Raw genomic sequence first — 21,824 nt, forward strand, 5'->3', positions numbered from 1 at the left:
TGGATTCATGATCGATGACCATCTCGGGTATAAAGACTATTTTATTCATTGTAGAGATAGTGAAATACAAACACTAAGCTTTGCCACGAGAAACCAATACAAAAACTCGCGCTGTGCATCAGGAAACGCACAGAAATTAATCTAATACGAGCCGCAATCCACTCTTAATCAAGGGCAACTGAATTTCAATGTCCAGCAGATTTCACCAGTTGCTTTATAAGGGATAAAACCTAATTTCTGACTGTGTTGCCATAGCAATGTGTCCTTCAAATGGCAAAGTGCTTATGGACAGCCCATAATCAGTATGTAGAAACAGTCTATATCAGCAGATATCTGATGCCACCATTAATAAAAAAAAAAAGCTCTTGATGAAGTTACACCCTTGGATTATCCTTGACCCCTCTGTCTTCGTACTGTACTGTAATGTGATGTCAATTTTCCCACCCATAATCCAACACAACTTCATCAACAGAAGAGTGTACAAATTGTCAGATTTGACGGCTTTGTATGGATTTGAATATACATGTGTGTGCTACACTGCTTCAGATTACATTAGATGTTGGGGTTGTGTGTGCTAGAAAGGACCTAAATGGTTTATACAACCACTTGAATCTCAGACCTCTTTTCAACAATGTCTGACTGAATTTGGTTTGTTGTCTCAAAGTAGGAAATAATTTTGAACACATATTGGCATCCCTCAGCCTCAAAGACTATTGTATTCATGATATCTCTTGAACTAATCGAATTGGGAAAAATAAAAATCATCAACCCTTCAGACACACAAAAAAACTAAACAAAGCAAAACTCAAAACGAAGGACTAATTCAATATAGTTGTATAGAATTTCTAAATACCAAGCATGCCTTGAAATGATAGATTTGATTCAAAAAGACCTTACCCAACTTTCCTGTTGTAAGTCCAGCGTGATTAAGGAAATAAAAAAAATCAACACATGAGGTCAAATTATGACCCAAGAGGGATTACTTTAAGAAACAGATTTGATTCCAAGTGATGTCAGCATAATTTGAGTCCTAATCTTTCGACCGTCTATAATGCTCATGTTAAACCCTGCAATCTATGATCCATGCTGTCCACTGTTTCTTTTACATTTATAGTGTTCGATAAAGATAACATGACAGATTGATTGATTTGTATTTTCTTTCCAAACAAAACCTGGCATTTAAGCCTTAATATTTTATGGACACAGTAACATTTTAAATATTAATACTGGAGTCTTTCAATATTAAACTGTTCCCACCGCATTGTAAAATGAATTCACACGTACAACATTTAAAATGACAAGAGTCTCCACAAAAAGACTTATTCACATACTACTGAGTAACTAAAATAAAGCTTCATTTGCCCTTACCGTTTCTGAGTGTGGCCATTGGACTGAGGTTCCTGGGGCAGCTCTATGATCAGGACGCAAGACTGAGCATGCTCAAACCCCTCCTTGTTGTTTGGTGTTTTGGGAGAGCACTGTGTGTCCAGCATGAAGACCTGAATTTAAAGAGAGTCCACATTTTTGCCATGTTCAGTGACGTTATTGTAAAGGCACTAACAACTCTGAATAAACTCACACATCTAGTAGTGTTTGTTCACCGGTGCAGGTAAAAGGCTACAATATGGCTCATAATTCTCAATAACATCAATAAAGCATGCTCATCTTCTTTAATTCACCAGGTTGCACCACTAAAACAGTTATTTTGATCTCCCTTGCAACACACACTACACTATTGCTGAAAGCCTCCTGCAGTAAGCTCGTGGTCATGCGTTTAAAGATAGGCACAGCAGCTATAACCGAGCGTGCCCAGAACATACCTGCTGTGCCATGGCCCGTATCCTCCAGTACTCCGCCTCCGCCGAGGCCGAGTGAGAAGGAGCCGCCACCTTCACTTCGCAGGCGTCCCCCGTGAAGCTGTCGGAGCCGCTGCGGAAACACGCCAGCAGGTTCTACCGGGTAAGGAGAACCAAGACATCGCTTCAGAATACAAGGTACGGATCACAGTGGGAATCAAAAACACAGAAGGTTTCGGTCTGGTTTTATTATTTATTTTGTCTCAAAAGTAGAGAAATATAAATGTATTTTGTTACATTTCCTAGTTGTGCACAATGCTTTGGGAAACACCAGTGAAGACTAGCATGTGGCCAACGTTAGAAACAGCAAAGTCTGGGCTCCAACAGGAGGCTTTTTCCAGTCTGGCTACTCAGCAGCTCCAACATAAGGGCTTTCGCTTTATTGTCTGATACGGACTCCAGGAGTAATCTCATAAGAGGATTACTTTCTATTTCACTTTAATTTACCTCGGAAGAGCCGAAAAACAGGCACGCATGGTTGCAAGCATCATACGCATACACACTGCCTGAGTCTACCTGAAACACAGAGGTCATTTGCGGCTCTCTGTAGCCTGTAGTGTTTTCTGTTTATGTAAAAGAACAACAACAACATAAATGTGTACATGTATCCTGTCTCTCTTTGTTTTTATGACTGAAACTATTTTATTAAATTATTATTTATATATATTTCCAAGGAGAGAATTTGGTCTCTGTTTGAAATCTGTTAAATATCCAGCCCAAACTACATTTTACTTTCAGTTGAATGGTTTCTGGGTAACTCCCACACACCACCATGAAAATGACATGCATATGTCCTGGTCTTGGTCTGTGTGTGGAGATGAAAGGAAAGTCCTGTTTGAGGGCCACTGCCTATTTCTCGATATTGTACCAAATATCCCCTTCAAAAAAAAGAAGTGTGCAGAACTGCCTTTAAATCCAGACAGGTCCGCACAGAGAATAAACACTGATCGACCTTCCATTTGACCTGCTTTATTTGTGTACACCCAACAGTTATGTTCAAATAACTTCTACCGAATTCCTCTGTAACTAAACTTCTTCACTACATGTTGTCTGTGGCAGAAGGGTCTTTTTGCACACTGTAAATGCCATCATAAGAAATCGAATAGTCCACTTCCTCTATAAACTTGACCCAAGTTTACCCGTGTATGTGGGTCAGATCCAAGTTCTCAGATAGTCAGTGAGGAACACCCACCCCCCCTTACCTTGACTGGCTCCAGAGTGGCGGAGAAAGCATCCTGCAGGGCACAGCATGCCAGCCGCCACATCTCCTCAGTGAATACGGGGCCGGCGGTCACCAGGACATACCTGCCAACATAGAACAATGCGGTCTCAGCAGGGTGTATCACAGACACGCACACACACAGGTTCTCAAAGCATTATCTGTAGCCCCATTGCCAGCAATGCAATACCCATTCACACAGAAAACAGAGACTGCTGGCAAGAGTGCTGTAGCCATGAGACGCTACAGAAGCCTGTAGATTTGAGAGAAGGGACATACAAGTTCAATCATTTCCCCATTTAAAGATATGGCAGTAGCAGTGAAATACTCCAAGATGGATATTTAGGAGACATCACGCTACTGTGTTATTGTATATTTTTATATAGGCGAAACAATCACCATTCGGCAACGCAACACTGATTATAATATTCACAAATATAGTAGCCTATTGTTGTGTTCTGTATAACTGCATACAATGTGTTACAGGACACCCCCCCCCCCAAACCCCCCCCCAACCCCCCCAAACCCCCCCAAACCCCCCCAAACCCCACTCAAAGGCCAAACCTTGTTGCCGACCCCTGGTTTAAATGGACAGTTGCGGTCACTATTAAGATATTCAGATTGTTGTCATACGATTATGAAAATGAATTGCGAACCCGAGTTATGAACTGAGCACATTTGTACACAAGGCCAGTGTGAATGGCGAGTACACTGGCTGATACATTGTTTCAAAGCAAACAAACCAAAACGATTTCAAACCCAGTGAGAGGGGGTAACACGTTTGCCTGTATAGAGATAATATATTTTGTATTATTTATTGGTACATAACTTCTGACATGTGACAATAGTTATCATTACATACACCAACTTGTTGGTTCATCAATAACACTCAGAATTGCTGCGACTACATGATTTTCAACCTCTGCCCGGTCCATTTCTCATTACGGTCACAAGTTCTTGTTCAAAGGTGACTTAACCTTGTCATGTTGTGGTCGCAAAAATGTGCCACTATTCTGATTAGTTCCAGCAGTTAGCTGATGCACTGTCGATACGCAAGGACTTGAAGCTGAATTTGCCTGCAAACATTTTCTCGCTCCATTCACACAGACATGTTGCCGGCAAATTGCTGGCAATTAGACTAGTACCCTTGCCGGAAAATTGTTTTAGTGTGAATGGGGTTTGTGACTCATCAAAACCCAGGAAGATGACTGTCTAAATGGTCCCTAGTCCATTAGGGTTATACTGTGAGTCTGGGACTGAGGGTGTGGAAAGAGGCCTTACCTAATACAGGAGCAGCCCACTCTGGAGATGGTCTCGGCTGGCTCAGCCACACAGGCCACCAATAGCTTGAAAAGGTCCTTCAGCATGAGATTGATCGTACTCTCATAACCGATATCTGGGGGCACACACAAAATAAACAAGAAAGACCAGAGTTTTAATGGCCTCCCTGAATACACAGGGAAACAATCCTTTGCCAGCTCTGGAAAATCTGGCTTTTAGACTATGGGAAGCTTAAAGCATTAGACAAATTGTCACTTCAGTATATGTGGTGAGGAAGGAGCCTGTCCTCACTCACACGATTATAAAAAGCACAGAGGCTCTTGGACGCATGCTACCTGAGTGGATGAAGCTGTGGATGTGCTCCACCACGAGCTCACAGGACAGGCCGATGGCGTGCTTGAAATTGGAGGCAGCAACATCCCAGTAGGAATGGTTGCCGTGGCTACGCTGCAGCCAGAGTGACATCACGGGAAGGAGGAGCTGAATAACTGAGAAGATGGCGAAACCTGGACCTGGACAGACAAAGCATGACACACACAAGCTTTGTTTGTATAACAATATTATTCATATTAATACTAACAGTTAAATTGTATTTCGAAGTTGGGGGGTAGAATTCTAGAGGGAGGAGAAGGAGAACAGTATTCTAGAAATGATTATTACTCGATGCTATTATGAAAGAGACCATTTCAGATGTAAGTTGCCCAGTGGAGCCTCACCTGGGATTTTGGTCACTTCCCTCAGGAGCTCAAACAGCAGGTCCAGGGTGGGGGGCTGGTGCTGGCGGGGGCAGTTGGAGACGGCTGCAGTGAGCTGCTCCAGGAGGAGAATCCACACCTGGATGAGTCCTGGATCATCCCCACACAGGGAGGAAAGAAGAAGCAGCGTTGGTCGCAAAACAAAGCATTACAGACCTCCATTCATTGCTATAACTGTTTTCAGCGCAATGTAGTTCACAGCCCCTGTCTTGGAGGACCAATATGTCTGCTGGTTTTTATTCCAACTTAGCTCTTCATTAAACTAATGACTGTCTTATTTCAGCCTTGGCAGTTGTCTTCAGCTCTTAAACAAGATAGAAAACCAATATGCGAATCAGTCTTCTCAGAAAATTGTGTGTGTTACTGTGAGAGGTGTGGTACATGTAGACATCCAGTAGTATATACACAACATATTGACATGCATATACATTAAAGCTCTCCAATACAAAGGAAAACTGTTTCAGTGTACAGTATATACCAGCTAGTTGATAAATGATGGAGGTTCATAGGGAAACTTCATGTCCGCTGACAACCGCCTGTATTCAGTGTACACATACAGTATGTAGCTGAATTCATAGTTAAGGGGGTACTTTCTCTCTGGTAACCCGACACAATGTTTACCAAAGCTGCTAAGCAACACACTGGCAGGCGTTCAAAAGCAGATTACTGCCCTCACGTTTTCTGTGCTGCTGCCTAATGGATTAGGACAGCAAGTGGATTTAAATCAAGATTGGAATAGTGTAATTTACATTCCTTGGGGGAAGGAAAACAGCAGGCCAGAAGCCATTGGTTTATAAAGTGCGAAGCAGCATAATAAAGCACACTAGACTGAGCTGAGCTAGAATTGCAGTGACCACATTTATAGCTGGCACAAATAATCTACTGTGGGTCACAGGCCATGCTGAGCAGACTGACTATGAATGACAATCTAAAGCCAGTGTTGAAAACATTTGAGAGACATTTTTTAGGTTTATTGCCTTGCCTCTGCACAAGGAACCTATGGAGGCCACACAAAGTAGTGTCTAATATGCATTGTGTGTTTTGTGTCATTGTGTGTTCCAGGACTTGATAATAATAATAAAAAAAAAAAAATACAGAACATATACTGAATATGCATTTTAAAGCCATAGAATAGAGGAACACATTTAATAACCTCATACTGAAACTAAAACAACAGGAGGAAATCCAGCAGGTTGCTCACTCACCAGTTTTGTCATCGAACTCGGCCAGGATGGAGTCCATGCCGTCGTCGCTGCTCATTGACCTCTCCTGGGTCCTCATGGGCAGGCTGGCCAACCGGGCACCCAGGAACACCGGCTTCAAAGGCATCTTGTAGATTTTGGCAAGCAGCTGATCCAGGGTGAGACCAAAACACACCTCAGACACTCCAACCAGGTTTCATTAGAGGACGGCCTACTTGGCTTCAGTGGACTTCCAGGCCAGCAATTGCCAAGGGCCATAACTATTTATATTACATTAATAGTGTGGTGTGAGGCCCGTGTTCACATTAAAAGACTTACAGCAGAGAGAGGAAGAATCTTGATGCACACTTCAGGAGTTATAATTCCTTCAAAGGACATTGCCATGGCCAATCATGCCCCTATAAACCATGTGTAGGCCTTAATCAACCCCTTACCTGTGAACACCTCCGTAGATAATCCAGGGCAGGAAGGCACAGATCTGTAGAGCTGTATCCAGAGCCTTGGACACAGTCTCCGATCTCCTTATAGTCCACTTCTCCTAGGAACAAGGCGAACGGAGGTTTATGAAAAAGGAATGAATGAACAACCAGTGTCAATAAAAAAAAAATACAAATAAAATCTTGTAACTGCCAAAACTAATAAGTGGCAGAAAATGTGATAGTGATAATACTGAACTGTAGCAGATGGGAACATATAGTCAATTTAAATAGTTTAACTCACACAAGGTAGGCCTGCCTTCTCTAAGGCTGTGAGGCCCGTTGAGATATAGTGTATAGTGGAGCTGAAGTTAACAGGAAAACATATCTAGAGTAACACAAACAAATGGCTGACAATTCTGAGTTGCTCTGATTGAGGTGTTACAATTCAAATGCAGACCTAAGAATGAAGGCCCTAAGGGGTTGTGGGATGTTGGTGTCAGTGTGACAAAATAATAATCACACCATTAAGATTATCATCTGTAGAAAATTCGAGCCCAGTGGGCGAGGGTGTCGAGGATAATATTGAACAGCGTTTTTTGTAACCATGATCCTCTGTCTGCATCAGCTTTTTGACCCATGAATCTGTGGAGCATTAGAGGTCATAAATCAATGCCACATGAAAGTCCTATTGGATGTGCCCTGGTCATATGTCTGTACTGGGGATTATTCAGAAAAGTAGTTTAAAACTTAAATCCAAAGATATGATCAACTAGAATCTCTTGTATTCTCTTTTAAAATACTTTTAACTTATGGGTGTTGAACAGGTAACTAAAGAGCAAATACGTTGTGTGTGTAACAAGAGTGTGGAAGACATGCACTCTCCAATGACTTACCTAACCCTTTGACAAACTTCATAAGGCACATAATATAATCTGTAGCTGCGTTGGCAAACACCTGAATGTTGTCTGTGTTGATGAACGCTTCGAAGACATCAAACACAGGCGCTTGGCATTTTCCTGCAAAGTCAAAAGGAGGGAAAAACGCAGACATGATCTTGAGTCGGGTGATAGTAGAACAATTGTGCCAACCGTTATTTCCAAAATGAATGAAACCCCATATACATTTGCACTTGGTCTAAGCCCCTTTTGGACCTTGATCTGCCTTACCCATGGAATACTCCCCGACCAAGTAGTCCTTGACGTCTGTCTTGTTCCCATGCACGGTCCTCAGCGCACTGAAGAGAGTGCGCCACCCTGACTGGATGTGTGGGGAGCACATTTCCACCAACTCCCCAATAGACGTGATCACCTGTAGACACGGAGAAACAGCAAAGGCCACTGGGAACTCAAACTAGAACGATTGGACGTTGGCTAATCAGGACTGGATTTATTTGACTTCTTTTATGACTTCAGAGTTTAAATTAGTGGAAGAATATGACAAGTAAATTCCAACCTCCCAAGTTAACTGGGAATGTTGTTTTCCCCAGAGGTTTGCTTACTTTAAACTGCCAATGTACGAGTCAATGGATGCCTTACAGTATGGGAAAAGTGTGTTTTGCTTGACTAACCTGGTCTTGCACGTCCTCATCACATAGCTCCAGTTGCATGATGTGCTCAAAGGGGCGGAAAAGGGCCTCGTTGAAGTGGAAGTGGGGCAGCTCTGTCCAGTTGGTCAGGACCTCGGTGAGAACGTCATGGATGAAGGAGACGGCCTTCTGGGAGACGTGTCTCTCCTTGTGGCAGGCAGCCTATTGTCCAAGAACAACAGTTACCAGCAGCTTGGCGACACGAGCCCGTGTGCGCAGCAGAGGATTGTGGGAGTGGATTGGTGTGTCTGTGGGGATGGATGCGTGCATGTGTATGTGGGCCCACCAGCTCTCCTACCATCATCAGGTGTGGGGCCACGATGCTCCACGCCCTCATCATGTGCAGCAGCGGCCGCGTCTTGTTCCGTACGATTCGTAGCATCCCCTCACCCAGCCGGAAAAGGTGCAGGACGCCGCGGGACTCTTGAGTGGACTTAGACTCCCCTTTAGGGAGAAGAAAATATATTCTCATAATTGCTACTACTAATACATATCATAAGAATGACACTGCCAAATAACAGATGAAGCACAGCGAGGGAGAAGCTACCTGGCATGGCCAAGGAATAGTCTCCGGTATCTGCAACGGAGTTGAAGCTGAAGAGTTGGGTCTCGGAGGCCTTTCTCAGCTTCAGGAGGAACCCCTCCAACGCCACCAGGTTCAGTTTGTTAGCAGCATCTTCGAACAATCTAACGGACACAGATAACAGAGTACACTACAACCCCAATTCCGACAAAGTTGGGAAAATGCAAAAAAACTAACAATAAGTCATTTGAAAATTCAATTCACCCTGTACAATATTGAAAACACATGATTTGATGTTTTACTTTGTGAATTTAATTTATTTTTGAAAATATACACTCATTTCAAATCTGATGACTGCAACACACTTCTAAAAACTTGGGACAGTCGACTATTTACCACTGTGTAACATCACCTTTTCTTTTAATAACACTTATTAAATATTTTTGCACTGAAGACACCAGTTGGTTAAGTTTAGCAAGCGGAATTTTCCCCCATTCATCCATTATGCATTTCTTCAGCTGCGCAACTGTACGGGGCCTTCGTTGCCTTATTTTGTGCTTCATAATGCGCCACACATTCTCAATCGGAGACAGGTCAGGACTGTAGGCAGGCCATGCTAGCACTCGCACTCTCTGCTTACACAACCATGCGCTTGTAATCCGGGCTGAATGTGGTTTGGCGTTGTCCTGCTGGAAAATGCAGGGACGTCCCTGGAAAAGACGACGTCTGGATAGCAACATATGTTGCTCCAAAATGTGTACATATCTTTCTGCATTAATGGTGCCCTCACAGATGTGCAAGTTACCCATGCCATAGGCACTGACACACCCCCATACCATGACAGACACTGGCTTTTGGACCTGACGCTGATAACAGCTTGGATGGTCCTTTTCCTCTTTGGCCCGGAGAATACGACGGCTGTTTTGTCCAAAAACTATTTGAAATGTTGTCTCGTCGGACCACAAAACACGATTACACTGTGCTACTGTCCATCTCAGATGAGACCGAGGCCAGAGAAGTCTTTGGCGATTCTGGACAGTGTTGATGTATGGCTTCTGCTTTGCATAGTAAAGTCTTAACTTGCATCTGTGGATGCAGCAGTGAATGGTGTTGACTTTTTGACAAAGTTTTACCAAAGTATTCCCGAGCCCGTCAGGATACAGACTCATGCCGGTTTTTAAGACAGTGACATCTGAGGGATCGGAGATCACACGCATTCAGAAGAGGTTTTCAGCCTTGCCCTTTACGCACCGAGATTTGACCGGATTCCTTGAATCTTTTAATTATATTGTGCACTGTAGGAGGTGAAATGCCCAAAATCCTACCGGATTGTCTTGGGAATGTTGTTCTCAAAGTGTTGGATTATTCGTTGACGCATCTGTTGGCAGATTGGCAAGCCTCGACCCATCCTTGCTCTTGAATGACTAGGCCTTTTTTTGGAGGCTCCTTATGTACTATGATTACACAATTGCCTCACCTGTTTCACATAACCTTCTTATTTCAACTTGTCACATTACTATTAGTCCTTAATTTGCCTCTGTCACAACTTTTCTGGAACGTGTTGCATGCATCAATTTCAAAATAAATGTTTACCTGATTAGGTAAAACATTAAATACCTTGTCTTTATACATTTTTTGTTTAAATACAAGTCAAAGTACATTTACAAATCACTCCTCTTTGTTTTTATTAGCATTTTACATACTGTCGCAACTTTTTCGGAATTGGGGTTGTAAAAAAATATGCTCCAAATCTGGATTATTGTCCTTTATTCTGTGTGTGGATGGCCTCCATATCCTACTGTAACTGTGACAAGTGATTCTTCCTGGTTGTTTTAGGACTCTCTCATCTGCCACCAATACTAATATTTCTTAAAATAGGGTAAATAAATAAGATTATTATAAATTAGATTATTTCTACTGAAAGAAAAAGGGATTTTACATCAGCCACATGTACCGCTTTGCGTGTCAGCGCCGGAGATCGAGGCCTGTGACGTCAGACGATCTGTCCAGATGGATGTTATCAAGTTTGCCAAGACGGTAAAACACGGGTGCACAGGACGAGATCAAACAAGAACCCAGATAACCCTGCTGCTCTCCAGGGCCGAATACCAAAATTGTTCCATAGAAGAGAGATTTTGTTTCATCTTTTATTACACATCATTTACATGGCTTTCCAACCCTGTAGCAATAAGCATTGCGGGTACAAATAAAGCCTTCATATTCCAATAAGTAGTTTAAAATGTAAGCTTCAGCAATTTAGAGCATTATAGAGCTTTTGGCTTAAAAACCGAGCCTTGGCCCGAGATGGCCTACATGGAATTTCTCAGACAACGGGACTCCAATGCCTGACTCTCAATAACTTATGTCTGACGTGTTGTTGTCACACCTGAAGGAATGCTCTCCAAACGGTTTGCTAATGTAATTTTAAAAAAATTCTTCTTGTTTGCATGTAACCCTGGCCTTTCCACCGACTGAAATCCATTCGCATTAGAGAAGAAGACTCCTACACCTTAAATACATCAAATGAAAGACCCTACCTGTCTGCCTGGGTGGAGAGGGTGCAGACGGCCTTGGCAGCGCTGGTCCCACTCAGCAGGCTGCCCCCCCGCAGGTCAAACACTTTCCCCTTGCTGTCCTCCTTCAGCAGCTCCTGGATGGACAGGGGCTGGATGACAGGGTGGCTGAGGGCGAGGTCCTGCTCAGGGCTGTGATCGCTGCAGAGCTCCAGGTCCACAGCCTGCTGGGCCTGGGTGATGGCAATGGGCGGCTGGGAGGAGCCGTCGCTGAAGTGGCTGTGCTCCAGGGAGCTCACGTACTCACACACCCTGGGGAGCGAACAGTGGGCCTCGTCAGAGAACTGGAGAAGGGCGGCAACAGCTAGCATATCTGGCTCAAGAGGCTTAGTAGACATGCTTCACTAGAATTTTGATGTAAAATATCCAACATTTCATTGTTCCATCTACAATCATTTCCATGCACCTTGGATTTCCAAAGAAAGGAAGCCTTATAGGTCAAGGAAATGAACTTCATCCATCATTGGAATAAAGCACCTTTTGGGTTCAATAAACTAATAGAGGCCATTTAGTTTGGCCATATAGAGGAAGTCTGAACTGGAATAAAATTGGACACTTAGGTTTAATAGCCCTGCTTTTCCAAAAGGAGTCATGAGATCTTTTAATCAATCTGTTAAAATTCTCCAGCTCAAAGAGGGCCTCAATGCACAGTGCATCCTTGTAACCAAACGGACACTAGCTTAGAAGAGGGCAACCCAGCGGACCACCATGGCAACAGACAGTGAAACCCTGATGGTCCTACCATCTCAAACAAAGCCCAGGCCAAGTTTAGCTCTCGAGCTCTGATAGGATCAAAAGGGAGGATGGGATGGCTGCTCAAACTGTAAAGAGCAAACGGGGATGGGGGTACCTGAAGACGTGGGGCCAGCACTCCTGGTTGTGGCTGCCCATCTCCAGGCCCACGTTGAGAATGGCGTCCATGCAGAGCACGTGAGCTGTGTGCAAGCGCACCCCCTGTGGCCGGCCCATCTGCTCCAGTTTCTGCTTCACTGCTCAGAGCGAAACACCAGAACCACAGCCCAGTCACAACGCAGAAGCAACACTACCTCTACCACCTGTAACTTACAACTTGATAAGGTAATTACTTACAATGGAATCCATGACTTCACATCATTGTTAATATCCTGTTATATAACCCTAGAGTGTTGAACTTCTTTGTCATATTGAAATGTATTAAACCAACTTGTTTTTTTAAATCCAAAATAATCCATGTTTTGTCTTTTTAAAAGTTTTAAATAACAGCATAACCATAAATGGTATATATAATAAGCAGCTAGTGCATGTATGACGACATGAAGGATGATCTAAGAGAATATTCTAGAATGCGGGTGTCTCTAACATTTTGCTCAATTTGTATTACATGATAATCGGCTTAAACTTGGATTCCCTCATTTAAATGCATTCATCTATCTCATCTCTGGGAGCCGGGATGCCGGCCTCACCACTAGGACCACAGAGTCAGTACTGATTTCCATCAATTGCAGTTAATCATCTGCTAATGAAAACTATTAGCCCGGCCAGCTCTGCCTCTCTTAGCATTCCCCCTGCATGGAAGCCGCAGTCCTTGGGTCGTCTTAAACTGGTAGGAGGAGTCGGCCTGGTTTAGATGCAACAGAGACATGCTCATTATCAATCACTGAGTAGCCCAGGTCTCCTTAATTAGCAATCTGGCTGATCTGCATACAAACTGGGACAGAGATGGTTATTTCCCTGTGGGGGCGGAAAGCAGTGCTTCTGGCTCTTAGAAAGGAGTTTGGATTCCATTAGATATCGCTCTCCCACCATCCCAGTACAATACCTTGTGCGATGGTATCTGTAGTCTCAAGGACTTCCTTCTCTTCCTTCTCCTCCTGGACACACGAGGCAGCTGCCATCTGGGCCAGGGCTGAGGCACAGTTAGCAGCCACTCCTGCAAACGGCACAATTCGCACATACAGCACAGGACAGAGGAGTTAATTTGGCCTTTTGCCCTCGGCGGACAAACAGAATTCATTATAAGGATTATAGGAGGGTATTCACAAAATTCTCACAATATACACAAAGTTAAGTGGAAAAAATGATACTAGACCATAACAGGAAGCCAGCTAAAGAAAGGTGGACTGCACTACTTGTAAAATGCGCTTTGAATGATGCCAAAATGTTGTACAACTTTAAGAGGACTCTCAGTACTCCACTAGCACATATACTGCTAACCAGAGATTTTTCCCTTCATTGAAGTGAACAGGGGCTCCACCTGCTGGCTGTGTAACACCAGTGCAGGGAGATGCACGTCTACCTGAAAAGATTAGTTCTCTCTCAGAGGCCTCACCTAAAACAGACACACACTATAACTGGAATAATATACCCGTCTGTTTTTGTTTTGCTGCTCTTTTACCTAAAGCACAACTGAGAGCCGCCGCCTTCCTCAGCCCATCCAGACTCAGGCAGATGGTGTCTCTTTCCTTCTGGTTCTGCTCCTTCACTCCCTCAGTGCCCAGGATGAAGGCCAGGCCCTTGGAGCTGTCCGCCATGCGCCCCGTCAGAGGGGTGGAAAGCGTGTCAATCAGGTTCTTCCAGCAGCCAATCAGGATGTAGCGGGCGAAAACTACGCCTACAGGGACAAACAGGAGCTGCTCAATCACTCAACCAGCTCTTAAATGCCCTTTAGACAGATGATAATTTGATATTAATACAGACAGATGAAAATTGAAAATGGTAGATGACTGAATTGTTTATTGTCTCACTTTACTTCTCAGGGAACATTCTCTCTTTCTATCGTTTATATGAAATAACCCCAACTTGACAAGACCTACTGGGCAATGATAATACCTTGATACACATGCATTTTAATATTTTGTCATTTAAGCCTACTTATACAATATTACAAATATTCTGCCTAGTAAGAGGGTTTGTTCCACTTGAGATAACGAAAAAGTGTGAACTTCTTCTACCACTGTATACTGCTTTATATAACATCCAAATGAAAAAGAGCAAAGAGCAGAAAATCATACATCACCTGCTATGAAAACGGTGCACTTAACAGTAAACAGAAGGCAAGACTCGGGAGAAACGAGGACATCATGTGAAAAGCACCCGTCGCCAAGGCAACATAACAGGATGACAATGCACATTTATTTCCATTAGTTGTAGAATAGAAATAAAAAGCTAGAAGGATTCAGGAAAGGCTTTTAAACATTATTGTGTCAGCAATAATAAGTAACAAGAGTCAGCCCAGAGTAAGTACCTGCCATGACAGTATTGTCCATATTCTTGTCACAGGAGAGTGGTGACTGCATGGACGCCTTACGGATTAGCTGCCCCCCAATGGCACTGCTCCCTAGACCGTCAATATCTGTGGAAACATTGAGGACAGGCTCAAATAAAGAACAGAAACGACCACATCCAAGAAGAACATTGACCAACAAATGCTTCACATACTTTATTAAATTATCATTTTAATTATACATAGAATTATAATGTTTGTTTTTGTTGTTGGACTCAGTTGGTCACCAAACCGAGCTGGTTAACGTCAAGGTTGACTGAGGAGGGGCTGAGACCAGAAGAAACAACCAACACAGTTTAAATGTCTCTCGTGTGTCTATGGAACAAAAAAAAACACGTAACGGAGATGGTTTGCATCACATTTAGCAGCCTATGTCTGAATTCTCCATATAAGCGAGAAGTAAAGAGATGACACACAGGCCGACGCTGAACGTGTTTTGTTCCAGTGCCAGACACACCATTTCAATTCCTAGGCGTCTCCACATAATTTATCCAACCTATCTTTAACCAGGAAACATTAACTGCATTCCTGCTGTATTTACACATTTAATGCAGTTATGACATCAGTTGAGCGTTGAAAGTCAACAGGAGCACGTCTCCCACTTCTTGGCCTACCTGTCAGCATGGTGATCAGGGGCAGGGAGTGCTCCTCTGGCCCTCCCCAGTAGCCCGCCTCTCCCAGCAGGTTTCTCTCCAGGACCTGGTGATACAGCTCGTCTATCCAGGCTTGGGACAACACAACCAGCACCCCACTTCTCTGGATCTGCCCCACAAAATCCTTCTGCAAAGGGAGAGCAGCACAACACACCCCTGCCTTGAAAACCACATGAAACCCGAGCAGGTTTCACTGAAACACATTAACCTCAGATGCAGTCCGGTCAGTGGTGGGGCAACTTGTTTTTTCTTCTTACACCAAAGTCTCAAGGCTAGAACATGGCAATCTTTGGGATCCTGCCCTGAAGAACAGCCTTGATGAAATCTCAGAGTGCCACCACAACAAACAGCTTCAATTTCAATTTAGTTTCACTTTTCTAATGAGATTCAAATCAAAGATTCTTTCTGAAACGTGACATCACAATGCATTACTTGTCCTGATAAAGGGCCACAAAGAAACTCTTTCACACACTAGTCAATACACAAACTTTTAATAGACTACTAACAAATGTGGACAGCTGGCACAGGTTTTGTTTTTCTTTTATAAAATCTAATTTATTTTTTATTTAACCCTTTGTCCAATTATTTTGCAACTGTCAGGCTGCTCAGGTCCAATTTAATTTTGTGAAGAAAATAACATTTTAGACAATGTGTTGTTCAAGTTTAAATAACTTCCCTTTTTATTTTTGCAAAAAACAATGCACAAAGCTGTATTATTCCAAAGGACACCCTCACATTTGAAAACAGTGCGAACATTTTGAAAAAAAATAGGCCGTTATTTGTCAATTTTTGACTCTTGTGCCAGGTGCAAATTAATAAAAAAGTGTGAAATGGTTAATAAATTAACTTTAGAAAATCTACAAAACTTAGAGCACTTCACAAACCTCTAACAAAGGTAACCAGCAAAAAAATTAATGAAAACATGTTTTACATCAATATTTACATGGTGAGGTTTGAAAACAAAAAGAAAGAGAAATATGTGAAGTGCACAATAATATGCAATAACAATCAATCACCTGAAAGCTATATACAATGTGTGATTGTGCTGCAATGCTCAATGGTCTATTTGTGTTTTTGACTTCAGACTCTCGCGGGGGTGGGGGGTTAGCCCATACGTTTTGAGTGTTTTCCAACTTATCGTGATGTTTCAAAGGCTGCTGAAGCCTGTGCTCGGCTTTTTCTATGCAAAGAGATGTCGGACACAGACATTTTTACAATGTTGGATCCAGTCCGACATAGGACCGCAAAGGGTTAATGGCTTTTCCATATTACATAGCAATACTTTGTGTTTGACTGTAGGATCTGTAGATTGGGCTGCCCTGACCGAAATAACCTGTGTTTGGTTCACAACACTTAACACAGACCTGTTTAATCTGACTAGCACACACCTGGTCTGTCCCCCTTTGAAACCTTTAATAGCTCACCTGGCTCACGAGCACGGGGGCGGGCTTCCTCCTGTAGTAGTCACAGCAGCACAGCTTGAGGTTGAGCAGCAGTGCATAGTAGGAGACCAGGTACAGGCCGTCAGCGTTCATCAGGGCCTGGCAGCTCAGATTCTCACTGCCCTCGTAGCCCGGAGAGTGGATGCCTCCTGTGGCATTGGAAAAACACAGCAAAAAGAAAAAGAAAGAAATAAATGAATAAATAAATCACTCCTGGTAATCAGTCATTGAGCAGAGGCTTTAGATCTTTAAGTACGTGAAATGAAAATGCAACACCACACAGACCTGTACTACAGTGCATCCAGAAAGTATTCACAGCGCTTCAATTTTTCCACATTTTGTTATGTTACAGCCTTATTCCAAAATGGATCAAATTCATTATTTTCCTCAAAATTCTACAAACAATACCCCATAATGAAAACATGAAAGAAGTTTGTTTGAAATCTTTGCAAATTTATTAAAAATAAAAAACAAAAAAGCACACGTACATAAGTAGTCACAGCCTTTGCTCAATACTTTGTTGAAGCACCTTTGGCACCAATTACAGCCTCAAGTCTTTTTGAGTATGATGCTACAAGCTTGGCACACCTATTTTTGGGCAGTTTCTCCCATTCTTCTTTGCAGGACCTCTCAAGCTCCATCAGGTTGGATGGGGACCCCCCATCAGATAGCACTTCACAGATTGTTATTATGCTTCTTGCGTTTTTAATTTGTTTCCTCCTTGCTCCCTTTCCCGTAGCCCCTGACTGTGACCCTACATCTTGACAGCACTTAGCTTTTACCGTCCAGGATGTAGGACCTCACTTACTGTACTTGCCTGTGTAAACTGTAAATTAGTAAGTCGCCCTGGATAAGGGCATCTGCCAAGAAATAATAATAATAATAATAATGGGGAGCGTCGGTGCACAACCATTTTCAGATCTCTCCAGAGATGTTCAATCGGTTCAAAGTCTGGGCTCTGGCTGGGCCACTCAAGGACATTCACAGAGTTGTCCTGTAGCCACTCCTTTGTTATCTTGGCTGTGTGCTTAGGGTCGTTGTCCTGTTGGAAGATGAACCTTCGCCCCAGTCGGAGGTCCAGAGCGCTCTAGAGCAGGTTTTCATCAAGGATGTCTCTGTACATTGCTGCATTCATCTTTCCCTCGATTCTGACTAGTCTCCCAGTTCCTGCCGCTGAAAAACATCCCCACAGCATGATGCTGCCACCACCATGCTTCACTGTAGGGATGGTATTGGCCAGGTGATGAGCGGTGCCTGGTTTCCTCCAGACATGACGCTTGCCATTCAGGTCAAAGAGTTCAACCTTTGTTTCATCCAGAGAGTCTTGTTGCTCATGGTCTGAGAGTCCTTCAGGTGCCTTTTGGCAAACTCCAGACGGGCTGTCATGTGCCTTTTACTGAGGAGTGGCTTCCGTCTGGCCACTCTACCATACAGGCCTGATTGGTGGAGGGCTGCAGAGATGGTTGTTCTTCTGGAAGGTTCTCCTCTCTCCACAGAGACACGCTGGAGCTCTGTCAGTGTGACCATCGGGTTCTTGGTCATCTCCCTGACTAAGGCCCTTCTCCCCCATTCGCTCAGTTTGGCCAGGCGGCCAGCTCTAGGAAGAGTCCTGGTGGTTCCAAACGTCTTCCATTTACGGATGATGGAGGCCACTGTGCTCATTGGGACCTTCAACGCTGCAGAAATGTTTCTGTACCCTTCCACAGATCTGTGCCTCGATACAATCCTCTCTCGGAGGTCTACAGACAATTCCTTGGACTTCATAGCTTGGTTTGTACTCTGACATGCACTGTTAACTGTGGGACCTTATATAGACAGGTGTGTGCCTTTCCAAATCATGTCCAATCAACTGAATTTACCACAGGTGGACTCCAATCAAGTTGTAGAAACATCTCAAGGATGATCAGTGGAAACGGGATGCACCTGAGCTCAATTTTGAGTGTCATGGCAAAGGCTGTGAATACTTATGTACATGTGCTTTTTTTGTTTTTTATTTTTAATACATTTGCAAAGATTTCAAACAAACTTCTTTCACGTTGTCATTATGGGGTATTGTTTGTAGAATTTTGAGGAAAATAATGAAATTAATCCATTTTGGAATAAGGCTGTAACATAACAAAATGTGGAAAAAGTGAAGCACTGTGAATACTTTCTGGATGCACTGTAAGTGAGTGTAAAGTGTTTCAGAGATGGGCAAGCTGTGTCCTCCCGCCAGGTTTTGTTGATCTCTTTAAATCCCAACCTGCTCACAACCTGGAGACATTGCTGCCTAATTGGTTCAACTAGCAAATAAAGGGTTCAGCTAAGTAATTGAGAGCTGAGGTCAAACAAGGACCAGAAGGCCATCCAGGACCAGGCTGGCACAGGACTATGCGAACACATACATACATTATTTATCCCACGTTAAATCATTAAGCCATCAAAAAAAACACCTTTCTGTAACATAGAATTGAAGGAGTCAAGACAGACAAGCAGATAACTCTCCTCTTGATTAAATTGTTAATCAGCACAAATTAATGAAATCCATTTACTTTCAAAACGGTTGTGAGCAGAAAATCTCTCTGGTTTCTTCAAGTGCTTATTTTTAATGGAAGACTTGCTGTAATTTCACAGGCAGCTGACCCGAGAAACCAGTCTGTTTGCCTCTGAATGCACCATTTAACACGGTGCACTTTGTGCTGTCTGTTGGTGGCTTGTCTTTGTCTGCTAAGTGACACCAGCTATTTACACTATTTACTTTGGACTAACAGCTCTTCAGCACTTTGTGGTAAAGAACATTAACCTTGCACATTTTAGAGGCATTTAGTTTTTCCAACAGGTTACTCCTTACAAAGGCAGAGTGACAAGGTCCACACTAAAACTACTGATCTCTGTGGACACAAAAGAACACAGCTTTAAAGTGTGTACTGGCACAGTGCCGTGTCAGCTGCTGAAACCATGACACTGAAGTGTGGGCCATTAAAAAGTTAACCAACTTTTCAGCAAGGATTGAGCAAGTTAAATTAAGATGAAGAAACCAGAAGACCCTTTCAATTTGTTTTCGATAATAGAGGTAAAATTGTGAAACGCATTGTATACGCTATTATAAAATAATGTCAAATCAATTATTTTAATGCAGAGCTGCAGTGGATTTTACTAGAATTTTCCTCTATTAACTCCAAAGGAAATGCAGATATTTCTGTTGAAAGCGTTTCATTTGAAAAAAGCTAAACCAAACATATTTTTTTTTCTACAGCCAGATTTACAGTTCTAAACTGACTGGTTGTGTTAAGATGTGAGTGCTGTCTGCAGATTGTGTCCTTGTGGTCCACAGAAGGGGGTGTGATACCTGCTTGAAGGCCGGAGCAGAAGGTGGAAGAGAAGTTCTGCAGACACAGGTCCACCTCCTCGGTGCTCTGCAAGCCCAGCAGGCGAGGGAGCAGGCCGGCCAGGGACTGAACAAACAGCCTGGAGCTCTGCTGGTCGGCCTCCTGGTTCTGCAGCAGCTTCAGGGACAGGGCAGCGGTGCGCAGGGAGCGGTGGCCAGGGCAGTCCTTGGGTGTCTGCTCCTCGTCCGCCAGGGAGCAGTTGTCGGATCCCATGTCGGAGACGTCAGAGCGGCCAGAGTCCTTCTCTGCTGCCATGGAGTACTGGTCGCAGGAGTCGAACTCGGTGCGGGACAGGTCCTGCTCCTCCACGCTGAAGTTGCTCTCGCTGTAGCGGGAGCCGTGCGAGCGAGTCCGACACTCCACTGACAGGAAGTTGGTGATGTCGGGGAAGGCCAGCGCGTGGCTCCTCTGGATCACGTCGGGCTGGTCGCTGGCTTCGATTTCGGCCTCCCTGCTGCCTATCTCTCGGAGCTCCTGAATGCAGGAAGGGGACGGCAGCCGGGGCTCGTCGGGTTTGTCGTCGAGGGTGGCGCGGCCCAGGTTCTCTTTCAGGGTGGTCTGCCCCGTGTCCGTGGTGACACTGATGCAGATGTCGGGGCTGCGCTCGTTGCCAGGCTCCCAGGACGAGTGCTGGGTGGAGAGGACTTGGCGCTGCCAGCGGAAGTCCGCGTCATTGATCTCCAGGGACTCCTGTGTGGAGTCCAGGCCCTCCTTGAGCTCGTCCAACCTCCGGAGGAGCTGCTGTGCCTGCTCCAGCCGCAGCCCTTTGCCATGGCTCAGCTGGTCCAGAGATCCCAGTAGGGCCCCCACACACAACACGGAGGAGAAACACGCCTCAATCCCCCCCTTCATGCAAGCCTCTGTCATTCCATCCATGACTCTAAGGAAAGACAGACCAAACACGGGTCAGTTTGATGAACATAAGAAAGAACATCAGAAAGTTTACAATCAAGAGGAGGCCATTCAACCCATTGTGCTCATTTGGTGTCCATTAATAACTAAGTGTTCCAAGAATCACATCCAGAAAAGAAAGAAAAGAAAAAGAAAAGAAAAGCAGGGCCACTGATGCAAGCTGTTGATAAAGATGATAAATAGCCTGAAAAGACCATCAAGTCTGTAGTGTCGGAGGGATCTGGGCACTCACAGTTTGAGGAGATCCAAGTGAGACTTCCTCTTGGGGAAGGACCTCTTCCGGGATTCCGGCTCAGAGATGGGGGGCCCTGCCAGGTCAAAGAGGCGCTGGGAGCTGCCCAGAATCTGCAAGCAAACAGAAAACCAGCTTCAAACTGCCCATCTGTAAATCAACCTTCTCAATCGCAGTCATCAATCTTGCATCAGGATGTTAACTGCCTAGTCTTAGAGCAGCGACAGGACAATTACAACAATCTCACAGAGACCATTTTGTATTATATTACTTTTTTTGTGTGGTAATTCTTATCTGTAAGTCTCAGCGGCGTACAAATCAATCTGAAGGGCAATTTCAGACTCATCTCCTTCCTGCCAGCTCTGGAGCACATGCTGGAATGAACCAAAGACCGTAAAATTCATCTGTGCTTTCAAAGCAAACCAGTGATTGTCTATTGAGCAGAACAAATGATCTCCAAGTAATTTCTCCTGGTTCAACATCTGAGTGGAAATTGCCTGCATGGAGATTTCTGTGCACCTCTACAGACCACTGCAATACTG

General features: G+C 43.9%; 1 protein-coding gene across 1 annotated transcript in view; it reads right to left on the minus strand.

Annotated features, from left to right (window-relative positions):
- The window catches only part of arfgef3 (ARFGEF family member 3), a 63,448-nt gene that overhangs the window by 7,388 nt on the left and 34,236 nt on the right, over positions 1-21,824 (minus strand). The window contains exons 11-32 of the mRNA XM_066696705.1: positions 21,283-21,395; positions 20,099-21,018; positions 16,753-16,919; positions 15,290-15,455; positions 14,637-14,744; positions 13,788-14,003; positions 13,212-13,322; positions 12,264-12,402; positions 11,378-11,665; positions 8,865-9,004; positions 8,616-8,761; positions 8,300-8,479; positions 7,899-8,040; positions 7,626-7,748; positions 6,748-6,851; positions 6,317-6,461; positions 5,073-5,201; positions 4,692-4,868; positions 4,357-4,471; positions 3,059-3,161; positions 1,821-1,952; positions 1,369-1,499 (exon numbers count right to left, since the gene is read on the minus strand). Of these exons, the coding sequence (XP_066552802.1) occupies positions 1,369-1,499; positions 1,821-1,952; positions 3,059-3,161; positions 4,357-4,471; positions 4,692-4,868; positions 5,073-5,201; positions 6,317-6,461; positions 6,748-6,851; positions 7,626-7,748; positions 7,899-8,040; positions 8,300-8,479; positions 8,616-8,761; positions 8,865-9,004; positions 11,378-11,665; positions 12,264-12,402; positions 13,212-13,322; positions 13,788-14,003; positions 14,637-14,744; positions 15,290-15,455; positions 16,753-16,919; positions 20,099-21,018; positions 21,283-21,395 (3,995 nt within the window). The remainder of the gene's footprint in view (positions 1-1,368; positions 1,500-1,820; positions 1,953-3,058; positions 3,162-4,356; positions 4,472-4,691; positions 4,869-5,072; positions 5,202-6,316; positions 6,462-6,747; positions 6,852-7,625; positions 7,749-7,898; positions 8,041-8,299; positions 8,480-8,615; positions 8,762-8,864; positions 9,005-11,377; positions 11,666-12,263; positions 12,403-13,211; positions 13,323-13,787; positions 14,004-14,636; positions 14,745-15,289; positions 15,456-16,752; positions 16,920-20,098; positions 21,019-21,282; positions 21,396-21,824) is intronic.

Source organism: Amia ocellicauda, chromosome 23 (genome assembly GCF_036373705.1).
Source record: "Amia ocellicauda isolate fAmiCal2 chromosome 23, fAmiCal2.hap1, whole genome shotgun sequence".
NCBI classification, from domain to species: domain Eukaryota; kingdom Metazoa; phylum Chordata; class Actinopteri; order Amiiformes; family Amiidae; genus Amia; species Amia ocellicauda.